Raw genomic sequence first — 13,103 nt, 5'->3', positions numbered from 1 at the left:
AAGAGATAAGTCAAAACAGATTGCTGTTTTGCCCTTATTGTTCCCTTGGAAGCTTGCTGAAAGAGATGTAATGTAGTCCCTGTGCATTTTATGTAGATTGAGCACTGTACCGGGCTTCGTTTAAAAAATGGCCCTTTAAAACTGCATTGCTTGTCAGCAAACAGCCATATGGTAACTTAAGAGGCAATTTGACCGTGTGTGCTCTAATGAATTAAGCATCCAGTTCCACTAGTCAAAAGAAATAAGGAAAAAGAAATAATGGGAGTAACAGGCAAACCAACTTTGAAAATGACTCATTTTCTTTCATCGCAGTGCAGTGGATAAAATTTATGCTGATACAAAGTGCTGTTGTGAATTTCGAAAATTACTGATACATACTCTTCATGAGTCCACATTTATGTGGCATGTAAGCAAAGAAACTTTAAATGGTTCAGTTTAAGAATGGAATTTGGTCTCGTGGTAGAATGAGAACATTAATGGGACAGGATGCGATGGGATCCACTTTTTGATAACCAATTGTGTTAGAAGTTATTTTGTACAATTCTTTCAGCATTTGGACTGGACCTTTTCACTTCCACTGTCATTGAAATAAAACTGGAAAGGTACTAAGAACAGCCTATCCTAAGCCTGTAGAAGTCCATAGGGGACTAAATCAAAATGATTATGCAAATTTAAAATGGTCCAGCCAAACGTGCAGCTATGATGCACCAGCTCAACAAGGGTCGAGTCCTATAGGCCCACCTCTGAGAAATGAAAGTAAAACAAAATACTTGTTCTTTTCTGTTCATTTTGCTTCATATGAGGAAATAAGTATAATAATAAGGCGGCCCTGCAGTGGAGTAACATAATAAGCCTCATGTGAAACATATTATTTTACTTCTGCTTTTCAGTTCCTGCATCAAAGTTGTAACAGCGTGGTCATCATAAGGTATGGAATAGGTATCAATGAAGGAAGTATTTTCTCTTGAGCAATGTCCATAGTGGGGTCTAACCCAACAGGTTGAGACCAGTGTTAATTTTGACAACAATTTTAAGTTTAGTTTGAGTCTTAGTCGCTTATTGAAAATAATTTTAAATTTAGTTTTAGTCTTAGTCACTTGCTGAAAATAATTTAAAATTTAGTTTTAGCCTTAGTCGCTTACTAAAAATAATATTAAATTTGGTTTTATTCGTAGTTGCTTAACTGAAAATTGTAGTTGGTTTATGCCACATTTTAGTCTTTTGTTTTCGTCAAGATTTTTGTTTAATTTCAGCCTTTAATTTTGCCCTGTTTGGCTGCTGCTGCTGCATGGGCTTGTGACAGTTAGAGATTTTTGAACCAAAATATGCCGCCTAGGATGCCAAAAATAGTCAACACTCTCAGTAAGACAGCATATGATCGCCAGCTCCTGCTGGAATTATGATCATTCAATGACTTCGGCGTCATACATACGACCACTTGGGAGTGTTTGTGTAGGCTTGGAGCGCTACACTGGCAAGACCCATGAGCCTGCCGTGCAGCGGACTTGCCAAGCAACTCAAGCCAACAGAGAACTAAGTGGAGGTGGTGTGACCAAGGCAGAAACGCAGCTGCCGAGGTGGGCTTACAGCTAAGCTTAAAACTAATCCCTACGAACGTCACTTCTGTCCATCTTTCTCTCCAATTTTCACTCACTGGAGAACAAAATAGATCATCTGCAGCTGGAATTAACATCAAAACGGGAGATGAGGAACTGCTGCGTAATAATTCTGACATGGCTCAACTCATCAATTCTGGACAATACTGTTAGCATCAAGGAGTGAGCTACATTTCGTGCCAACAGAAGCTGCGCACTCAGTGGTAAATCAATACATCAACACTAGTAAGATGGCTCAGCGCAAGTGGCACCTTGTTACAGCAGCTCCATCCGTTTTCCTTTGTATTAATGTGTTTTTGTGTCTGTAGTGTTTTTTCCATCACTAGTCTTGGCCGATCGTGCGTATGTATGTACAACTGGTGAGACTAGGAAATTGTTTTTTTTAAGATTTAAGATAAACTTTAATCACAGCACACACATGCTACAGGGGGGAGACTGCACACACGGCATGCTTTGGTGAAATTATTTTCTCCGCATTTGACCCATCCTGCAAAGTCCTTCCTCTGCGGCAGACCAGGAGCGGTGGGCTGCCACCCGACAGCGGCGCCCGGGGACCCAGTTCCTTTCATCACCATTGGTCAGGTGGTGATCTTCTTGCATGTTTTTAGTGGATTTTTTTTTTTTTTTTTTTTTAATGGATGATACCCCAGGTGAACACAGGGAGAACATGCAAACTACACACAGAAAGGCCCCTTTCCTCCAGCAGGCACCGAAGGCATGGTGGAGGACATGCCCCTGGCGCCCACAGCGGGAATCGAACCCGGGACCTTCTGGCTGTGAGGCGACAGTGTTGCCAGTGTTACCGTGCCATCTACTTCATGGATTACTTTCCTCAACTTAAGGAGATCCACAGAACTCCGGGTCCATGGTTTATGAATGGGAACAGTTGATCGGGCTGAGCAAGGTGTCAAGGACCCATCTCCCGGTTGTTCCATCTGGGCTTCTGTGGTGCAGGGCAACAGAGGTCAGTCCTTTCCCCTCTTAGATTCCCAGGATGATACCACAGAGGTGGAGCTGTCTAACTTTTTCAGCCCTCTGGCTGCTCTGCTAGAGTCGCCCCCTCAGTCACTGAATGTGACCCTCGCTAACAGAGAGTCACTGCAGGGTGCCTGTAAAAGGATTAGGTCCCCGGCTAGCAAGTCCAGCTCAAGAGCTGCCTCTCCTTCGGACAAGCGCCAGCATCTGTGCACTCCCTCATCGGAGGACAGCAATGCAACTCCCACAGCAACAACTGCCTCGGCAGCTCCCCAACATCCGCCTCGCCACAGCTATGGACGCAATGGACAGAAACTCCAGCAAACTACACACAGATCTTGAATCTTTGTGTTACACAATTGAGAGTCTGGGGAAACACTGTGTGTTGTCTGGCCCCATTCCAACTCTCTAAAAACTCTGAATGCTTTAGAAACTCGAGTCTGTGTAGAATGGATGGTGTGCATCCCAACAAAAAGGGAATAAAGCAGTTAACCACAAATTTAATCCAGTTCATAGCCTTTTCTCTCTGATACAAGCCACGGCATGACTCAATCCCGGTTTGTACACCTTCCCCCAATACATGTAATCCTACTATTATGAGTCCTGCTAAGCTATGTGTCGACTCAGAGCCAAAATCTGCATTTTCTGGTTTCTCGGCAACCCGCCTGAAGATAGCTCTCCTCAGATCTTTTTTCTAATAAAACCTTTATTGTTAATGAATCATAACATCTCATCAACTTGACTGTTTTCTCCTCATTGAGACCTGGCTTGATGAAACTGGAAGTAAAGAGTTGATTGAGGCCTCACCATCCAACCTCTCATTTCTACACTCTACCAGGACTAACAAGAGGAGTTGGTATTGCAGCAGTTTTTTCAGATTCCTTATAATGGAAACATATCTCTTTTGGTTGTTATTGCACATTTGAATATCTTGCTTTTATAATGGGATCTCTGCAGCCCTGCCTAGTTCTCACAGTGTATTGTCCGCCACGACTCAAAAAAGGTTTTCTAACCGAGTTTGGTGAACTTTTATCCAAAATCACTGTCAAATACGATTCAATTTTTATCTCTGGTGATTTTAACATTCACATTGATGTTGCTTCTGACAGTTTTGCAAACCAGTTCTCAGACATCATCTGAATTTGTTCACATTGCTGAACCAACACATAATCAGGGACACACCCTTGACTTGGTCATTTCCAAAGGTCTCAAAGTATCCCCAGAATATGTATTGGATGTGGGCATTTCTGATCACTTTTGTATATTTTTCAATGTTACCTTATCAACCAAATTTGTACCTGGCCTAACAACAGCCAGTTATATTGACTCTGGCATGTCTGACATGTCACAGTCTGGTTGTAATGTGTCTTTCCTGTCCACCTGTGAAAATTTGGTCAAAAGTTTTAATATGCCAGTGACCCAAATTATGGACAATATTGCACCTGTAAAAACTAAAGTAAAATGTGGCAGAAATAAAGCACCTTGGAGGAACAAAGACAATATTAAGGCACTTAAAAGAACCTGTCGCCAACTTGAACGGAAATGGGAACAAAGAGAAATAGCACAGAAAGCTTACTAAGTTGTTGAAAGTAGCTCAGTGTGTGCACCCACCAAACTATTCATAGCATGCTACCTGGCTAATATGTGGCATCTGAACTGAGTGCTGGTGTGGTGTGCTGGGGTGATGGGTTACCAGTGGCAGGTAAAACTGCCACATGCCCTGATCAGAGTAATTAACGATCTTAAGATCACCAACAACAACCACAAGCTTTCCATCTTGGTGCTCCTTGACCTCAGTGCAGCGTTCGATACTGTAGACCAGGTATGTCAGACTCATTCCACAAAGGGCAGAGTGGCTGAAGGTTTTCTTTCCAACCAAGCAGCAGCACACCAGACTTGACTCATTCATTAGCTGATCTCAGTCTTCAGACAGCTGATTGGTCAGACTGCATGCTCTTCATTGGTTGGAGGAAAAACCTGCAGCCACACAGCCCCTGTGGAATGAGTTTGACATGCCTGCTGTAGACCATGCCATTCTCCTAAACCGACTAGAACACCACTTGGGCCTTAAAGGCACAGTACGTAACTGGTTTGCTTCATACCTTACAGGATGTGCTTTCCCTTGGGTCCCTAATACAAAAGTAAAATATCTCCTATCAATCTCATGCTGATGACACACAGCTATGTATATATATCTGTTTCATTCAGAAACTTTGCTCCAATGAACAATCTCATCCAGTGTATTAACGAAATCCAACTTTGGATGGCAAAACATTTTTTAAAACTTAATTGGGACAAAACAGAGATAGTACTGGTGGGCCCAAAGGCCTTGAGACACCAAATACAATCTTTGTTAACTCCCCTGTCTATTACACAATGTGAGCATGTCAGAAATTTGGGAGTGATTCTAGACTCTGACCTTAGTTTTCAAAAGCACATCTCTAACATCTAGCATTCTACCACCTCAGAAACATCTCAAAACTGAGATGTCTCCTGTCTAAATCAGACGCCGAAAAGCTGGTCCACTCCTTTATTTCCATTAGACTGGACTATTGTAATTCTCTTTATGCCGGTTTACCAAGCTTCCTATTAAATAAACTTCAACTCATTCAGAATACAGCAGCCAGGGTGCTAACAAAAACTAAAAAGTCTGAACATATTACTCTTTACCTATCACTTCTCCACTGGCTTCCACTAAAATATAGAATTGATTTTAAAATACTTCTCATCATTTTTAAATGTTTTAATGGCCTGGCACCCTTCTCCATTTGTGACATGACTACCGATTACACACCTGCGTGGTCCCTCAGATCATCAAACAAAGGGCTCCTCACAGTACCAAGAATACACCTCAAAGCAACTCATGGTGCCTTCAGCCATTATGGTCCCACTCTTCCTCATGAAATTCGGTCAGCCCCAACAGTGTCTTCTTTTAAAACCAAGCTAAAGACTTTCTTTTTTTAAACAAGCTTTTAATTAAGGTTCCCCTGTGAGAGTACTTACAGTTGATGTGCCAAAATGAGAAACTGTATCTTGTTTGTCTCCTATCAAGACGCCTTATTCTAATCCTGTCTGTCTTTTTACTGTGTCAGGATCCAGTATTGTATGTGTTTTATCTTGTCCTTTGTCTTCCTGTATCCTATAAAGTACATTGAGTCTACGCCTGACGTATGAAATGTGCTATATAAATAAATTACTGACTGACTTACTTACTTACTTACTTACTTACTTACTTACTTACTTATGCTCGGAGACTGTGCAGCTGCCATACCACACTGAGATGCAGTTGGTCAGGATGCTTTCAATAGTGTAGCGGTAGAAGTTGGCCAGGATCTGACGAGCCAGGTTAACTTTCCTCTTTCTCCTCAGGAAGTAGAGGCACTGTTGAGCTTTCTTTATCAAGGTGGAGGAGTTGAGGGTCCAGGAGAGGTCCTCAGAGATGTGGACGCCCAGGAACTTGAAGCTGGAGACACATTCAACCCCAGCCCCTCAGCCGATGTGAATGAGGGTGTGACTGCAGCCTTTGGTTTTCCTGTAGTCCACGATGAGCTCCTTGGTCTTCTTGGTGTTGAGGGTCAGGTTGTTGTTGGTACACCATATCACCAGCTGCTGAATCTCATCCCTGTAGGCTGACTCATCGTTGTTGGTGATCAGGCCTATCACCATGATGCCGTCTGTGAACTTGATGATGGAGTTGGAGCCATGCACAGGCACGCAGTCATGGGTGAAGAGGGAGTAGAGGAGAGGGCTCAGGTGAAGTTGGTGAACAGCATCCTCACGTAGGTGTTGTCCAGGTTTGTCAGGGTGGAGTGCAGTGCTGTGGAAATAGCATCCTCTGTCAACCTGTTTGGTCGGTAGGCAAACTGATGGGGGTCCAGTGTGAGGGAAAGACAGCATTTGAGGTGGGCCAAGACCAGTCTCTCCAAGCACTTGGTGATGATGGGGGTGAGTGCGATGGGGCAGAAGTCATTTGGGCCCACTGCTGCTGACTGCTTCGGTACCGGCACAATGGTGATCGTCTTGAGGCACGTGGGGACTGCTGTCTCAGCCAGTGACAGGTTGAAGATACCAGTGAAGACGGCAGCCTGCTGCTCTGCACAGGCCTTGAGCACGCAGCCGAGTATGCCATCAGGGCCAGCAGCCTTACAGACGTTCACCCTGCTGAGTGCAGAACGCACATCGTAGGTAGAGAGCATGAGGGGCTGTTAATCTGGGTGGGGAGTAGTTTTGATGGCTAGTTGTTTGTTGTTCCTGTCGAAGCAAGCATAGAAGTTGTTGAGCTCATCAGGGAGGGAGGCATTGCTGGTTGGTGGGGCTGTCATTTTTGGCTGATGGCCTGGATGCCCTGCCACATGCGGTGGGAGTCGGCATTGTTGTGGAAGTGTTCCTCAATCTGTAGCTTGTGTGCGTGTTTAGATTCCCTGATGCCCCTCTTCAGGTTAGCTCTGGATGAGCTGTAGGCCGCTGTGTCGCCAGGTCTGACGGCAGCGTCACGTTCCATTAGTAGGAGGCGGACCTTACTGTTCATCCAAGTTTAACTGTTCATCCCTGTTTAACTCCAGCATCATGTAATGTAGCACTGTGTTGATGCTGTCTTTCTGTCTTTCACAATTCTACATCATAAACCTGTTTTGGATTTGCACTACTGTTTCAAGGCTAATATATGCTCTAATGCTAATATCTGCTCACATTTATCAATTTCACCTGGTGCAATTTCTAATTTTCTAAGTTGTATATTTCTCTCAACTATGCAATGACACTATTTATTATCCATATTGGCAACTGTATTTTTACAAAGTGTATACTTTGTGCATATACATAGACCTAGTATTTCCCAAGTGAACTAGTATTTTAGGAGGTTTTTTTTTTTTTTGGTAGTATTTTTCTTGCAATAGTATTTTCTCAGGTGCAATAGTATTTCTGAGGTACAATACATGTCATGTCAGTAGTTAGTTTTCTCATAAGACTACTAGCAATAGTACTTTTTTATGGCAGTAGGATTCCTTTGCATTTACTACTTTTATAATCTATACAAATATACATAGTTTTTTTTCTATTCTATTCTGTATCTTGTATATTTCTATATTTTTATTTTGACCTCTTAATGCCACTGTGCTTGCTTTTTGTAACTTTCTGGCTGTAATGACTAAATTTCCCCGTTGTGAGATCAATTAAGTCCTATCTATCTATCTATCTATCTATCTATAACAACTGGTGTCATAATACTAAGTCTGTCTGAAGCCAGTGCTCACTGGACATTGAGCTTTTAACTGTAATCTTCAGACCATTCTATTTGCCCAGGGACTTTACTTTAGTTTCCATCACTGCTGTGTATGTGTCCCCCAGCACTAACACAAAAGAGGCTGTGAGTGTTCTGTGCCGGACCAGATCAATGAGTTGCAATCTGTTCACACTGAGGGCTTTTTCATTGCTGCTGGGGATTTTAACCAGGCCATCATGAAGACAGTTTTCCCACATATTCCTACATTCCACAGCATCTGGTAGACAAACTGGGACCCCTGGGCTTCAGCACCTCCCTGTGCAACTGGCTTCTTGACATCCTCACTGAAAGACCACAGTCAGTGCCCGATCAGTCAGAACACCTCCCATGTCGTCACCCTCAGCACAGGCTCCCCTCAGGGCTGTGTCCTGAGCCCTCTGCTGTTCACCCTGATGACACATGACTGTGCTCCCAGGGCTGCCACCAACCACTCTGTGAAGTTTGCAGATGGGCCTCATCAGGGACAACGACCTGGCCTACAGAGAGGAGGTGGAGCAGCCGGTGGAAAGACAACAACCTGATCCTGAATTTGGACAAAACCAAAGAAATCATTGTCAACTTTAGGAAGAACCAGCCCAGCCATGCTCCACTTCTCTTCAACAACACGGTTGTGGAGGTGGTCAGCAGCACCAAGTTCCTGGGGGTGCACATCACAGACAACCTCACCTGGTCTGAGAATACCGCACCAGTTGTCAAGAGGGCACAGCAATGCCTGCACTTCCTGCGCAGGATGAGGAGAGCCCACCTGCCCCCGCCCATCCTCACTACATTCTACAGAAGCACCATAAAGAGCATCTTGACCAGGTGCATCTCTATGTGGTGTTGGGCTGCAGTGCCACTGACTGAAAGAATGTGAGGAGAGTGGTGAGGACAGCGGAGAAAATCATTGGGACTTCTCTCCCCTCTGCTCAGGACATCGCACCTATATGCTGCATGCCCCGTGCCAGAAACATCATCAGTGACTCCTCACACCCCCACCATGGTCTGTTCTCCCTGCTGGCCTCTGGAAAGAGGTTCTGCAGCATTTGGTGCAGGACCACCATGTTCTGCAACAGCTTTTTCCCCCAGGCCATCAGACTGCTGAATTCAAAATCACCATTTTTTTTGCACCACTGTTACACCTCAGGTCATACTTCACTAATTGCACTTCATAATAACCTCTGCCTGTATATCTGCTGTTTGTTTTTGCACATACTGTATACTCTTGCTGTCTATTTTACATACCACATGTATCACAATATTCTGCTGTTATATATATCTATATCTATTAATCTATCTGAGCCTGTTGCAATCAAAATTTTGTTCAGTGTACACTTGCTGTTTACTGAATGACAATAGAGTTTCTCAGTCTTAGTCTATGTTATCAAGGTTTGAAACTTGATTTTGGTTGGAGGGCATTTTTAAAAAGCTTCAAAAGTTACTGTAACTATTAAGTTCAACACAGCTGGCTACATGGCTCCCTAGTCACAAGGACCTCTTGGCAAAGTAACTCATAATAGGGTTAGACTGCTATATGAAATGACAGTGACAGTTGCTGGCCACCTCAAGTCAGTTTGTGATTGGCTTCATCAAATACCTCTGTGCATCTGCCAGTCTGAAAGAATGTAGTAGGTTGTATATGACTCTGTAGTGTCTGAGCCATCATCTTTGCTATGCAGTTTGAATAACAACAGAGGCAAAAGCAAAATAACCCCCCAAAAGGGAATGGTTTTGCATGTGGTGGCCACAAACAATTGCTCTCTCCTTATCCTTCCTGACTGATTCTTCTCTAATTTTGAGTTCTGTTAGTGTCCTTGTCACTACTGGTAGTATGAGATAGTACCTGCAACTCAATCAGGTTGGGCAGGTAGTCTAGCTCCTCCAGGATGGCACATCCATACGTGCAGTCGCAATAAGGTTTGCTGTGTCTCCCAGCACAGTCTCAAGCTGAGCTTGCTAGGCCCATAGAAGTGCATCAACCCAACAGCAAGACAAGGAGGAACAAGAGGAGCACTGCCAGAGCCCTACAAATGACCTCCAGCAAGCTACTGGTGTGCATGTTTCTGACCAAACTGTCAGGAAACAGACTCCATGAGGTTGGCATGAGGGCCCTATGTCATCTAGTGGGACCTGTGCTCACAGCCCAGCACCATGCAGTTCAATTAGCATTTGCCAGGGAACAGAAGAATTGGCATGTCCACCACTGGGACCCCATTCTCTTCACAGATAAGAGCAGGTTCACACTGAGCACATGTGACAGGCATCAAAGAGTCTGGAGACGGTGTGGTGAACCTTGTGTTGCCTATAACATCATTCAGCATGACTGGTTTGGTAGTAGGTCAGTGATGGTCTGGGAAGGCATATGCTTGGAGGGTTGCACAGACCTCCACGTCATAGCCAATGGTACACTGACTGTTGTTAGGTATCAGCATGAAATCCTCAGAGCGATTGTCAGACCTTATGGTGGTGCAGTGGGCCCTGGGTTCCTCCTGGTGCAGGACAGTGCCCAGCCTCATGTGGCCAGAGTGTGGAGGCAGTTCCTGGATGACGAAGGCATTGATGCCATTGACTGGCCTTCATGTTCCCCTGACCTAAACACAATTGAGCATTTTATTGGACATTATGTATCGGTGCATCTGATGCTGCCAAGTACAGACTGCCCAGCTCACCGATGCCCAGGACACCATCCGTCAACTCATCAGGAGCATGCCCAGACGTTGTTGGGAGTGCATACAGGCACGTGGGTGCCATACGCACTACAGAGTCACATTATGAGTTGCCGTGATGAAATTCACGCAAGTTGGATCAGCATGTGATTTTTTTTTATTTAGTTTTTTTACTTTCATTCATCATGCTCTGATGTGTAATTTAAGTGTTCTCTTATTAATTATAAGCAGTCTATATAATGTGCCTCCAGCTGCTTCACAGCTCTGCCACTCCATGATCTTTGCTTTTAACACTAATCTTATTTTTTGTAATTTCATTCATTTTTGCCAGTTTCTTGCCTGATGCTGGAAGCCATCTGAGAGCTTGTTTCCTACATCACAGCAATATTTAAAGCATGTTTTTGTTGGAAATAGTTACAATATGTCTGTTCACTGTCCAATTAGGATGTCATTCATATTATTTTTGGCACGAATCAACCTTCCCTGGTTACAACCATGCAGTTGTTGTGCTTGCTTTTTTTTTTTTTGCTTTTTTTTTGACAATGTAGCATATGGGATGAACTTGAGTATTATGTTTTTCAGGTGACTTTGTGGCTTGAAAATATGTATTTAAACTGTAGACTAATTTAAAGACTCAGTATATGTGTTATCCAGAAGCAATGATTGTACAGAAAAGCATGCCGGGTAAGCTTAATGACTCCAGTCATTTAGAACCAGTGTCGGGTTCACTCTGTTGCTTCCTGTCCTGTGTTTTCTCTAGGTGGTGTCCAGTGTACCACCTGCTGGTCTCCATCTTCTAGTTCCTCGATGAGCCCCCACAGTGCAACCTGGCGGACAAAGCCCTGGAGCAATCTGACAACTAATACTACCACCACAACTATTAATTATTCGTACTAGAACTACTATTGGAAGCCAGCTTCTGACTCGCACAAACTGCTTTCTTAATGACAACTCACAGCACCACAGCCTCTTTTAGAATCAATCTCACTCTCTCTCTCTCCCCACCCCCAACTGTCACCACCCCACCACAACTATATTCTGAATGGGCAGTGCTTTGTCCAGTGGAAACATGGTAACCCAGCAATCTTTTGTAGGACACTGACTGATGAAACAGCAGATAACAGCACTGGCTCCTCCTTCCTCTGAGGAAACTTTTGTCATTGATGACCTTGCTTTTCCACTGTCATTGTCTGTTAGTTCATACAAGATCAATAAAACAGGTTTTTCTTTTTCTTTTTTGCATTAAAGTGTTTCAAACTGATCCAGCAGCTCTTCACTGTACATATGTGTATGGTTAGGTTTTGGGGTGTGATGCTTTTCATTGGAGTTTACAGTTTTCATTCTTTCGTTCCACCAGCTGCTTTTCATGTTGTCAACAATCACAGCTACTGATAGCTCTGTTCAGTATCTCTATACACATTGGTATTCAATAAAAGAAACTACTTCTTTGCATGCTCTGGAGGTGAGTCTTTGCAGTCAGGTGTGGAGGCTTAAGTGTTAGTTGAAGCCATGAACGTATCAAAAATATGCCTCTGTATCTTGGGTGCAGAAGGTTCTGTATTCACCTACTTGTTGTTGTTCTGTCTGTCCTCCAGACTCTGATATTCTGTCCAATGCGCCCTGTTATCTTTCTAGTTTTCTGTGCAAAAGAAGTGCACTTTATGAGGGGGCATCATCTTGACATATTTTACCAGATGTCCATTCACTGTTATTTGTATTGTTTTGAATCAGTGAAATTCTTGTAATAATGATGTGTAAATGTTTTGTCATATTTTGTTTTTGCCAACCTGTAGGGATGGGTGAAAAGATGATGTCTAAGCTTGGTCCTGGAACCAAGCTGCTTCAGGTTTGTGCTGCCATAAGTGTAGTAGTTTCATACCCCCCCCCCCAGGCATGGAATAATGAAAGAAAGCAGTGATGTGGGCACTGAATGTGAAAAGACAGTTTGTATAACATGTTTTCTTGTCACTGCTACAGCTCTCAATGAGATGTTCAGTGATCCTGGAAAATGTATTCTTTATGAATACATAAACAATTATTGAAATGACTGTGTAGAAAGGAAAGCTGACGTTTCTTTTCACAGGCTTCTCCACCAGCAGTGTTCTGGGGTTTTTTTATATTTAACTCATCTCTGATATTTGCCTGTTGTAATTCATTCTTACTGCTGCTCATTCACTAGTTTTTGATTTTGACCCTTGACCTCTTTGGTCAGCCATTCTACACCAAATCAGCAAGTTACTTTCTCATTGATATTTGCCACAGTATTTGTGTACTTAAACTGTAAATAAATGAGCAACTTGTACCTTTTATGCCATTCCTTTAATAGTACTGTTGAATGGGTCAGTTGATTGTGTTGATAGAACTTAATTTGCACATATAGGTTTTATTCATTTATACAGGTTGGAAATTTGATCAACTGTCTGATCACTTGGGGAATTGGGGAATTGGTAGTGCACAGTCAAAAATGGCTGATGTCAGAAAGCTCGGAGCTTACATATTTCGTGTGAATGTAAGCCTGGTAAAAAGATGTAATTTTTTTCTCAATAGAAAATATATTTATTTGGGAAAAATAGGCAGTACATGCCT

General features: G+C 43.2%; 1 protein-coding gene across 7 annotated transcripts in view; it reads left to right on the top strand.

Moving 5' to 3' along the window:
- Positions 1–12,840, top strand: part of csnk1db (casein kinase 1, delta b) — a 42,205-nt gene extending 29,365 nt beyond the window's left edge. For all 7 annotated transcript variants that reach the window (XR_013079280.1, XR_013079279.1, XM_076759858.1 and 4 more), the window contains one exon: positions 11,278–12,840. Coding sequence is in view for 1 of the 7 variants with exons in the window: in XM_076759859.1 (XP_076615974.1) it covers positions 11,278–11,328 (51 nt within the window). In the remaining 6 variants the exon portion in view is untranslated. The remainder of the gene's footprint in view (positions 1–11,277) is intronic.
- Positions 12,841–13,103: the final 263 nt, after the last annotated feature.

The sequence above is a fragment of the Chaetodon auriga genome, chromosome 20 (genome assembly GCF_051107435.1).
Source record: "Chaetodon auriga isolate fChaAug3 chromosome 20, fChaAug3.hap1, whole genome shotgun sequence".
Taxonomy (NCBI): Eukaryota; Metazoa; Chordata; class Actinopteri; order Chaetodontiformes; family Chaetodontidae; genus Chaetodon; species Chaetodon auriga.
The sequence above is the reverse complement of the archived record's forward strand: the minus strand, read 5'-3'. Positions and strand labels throughout refer to the sequence as shown.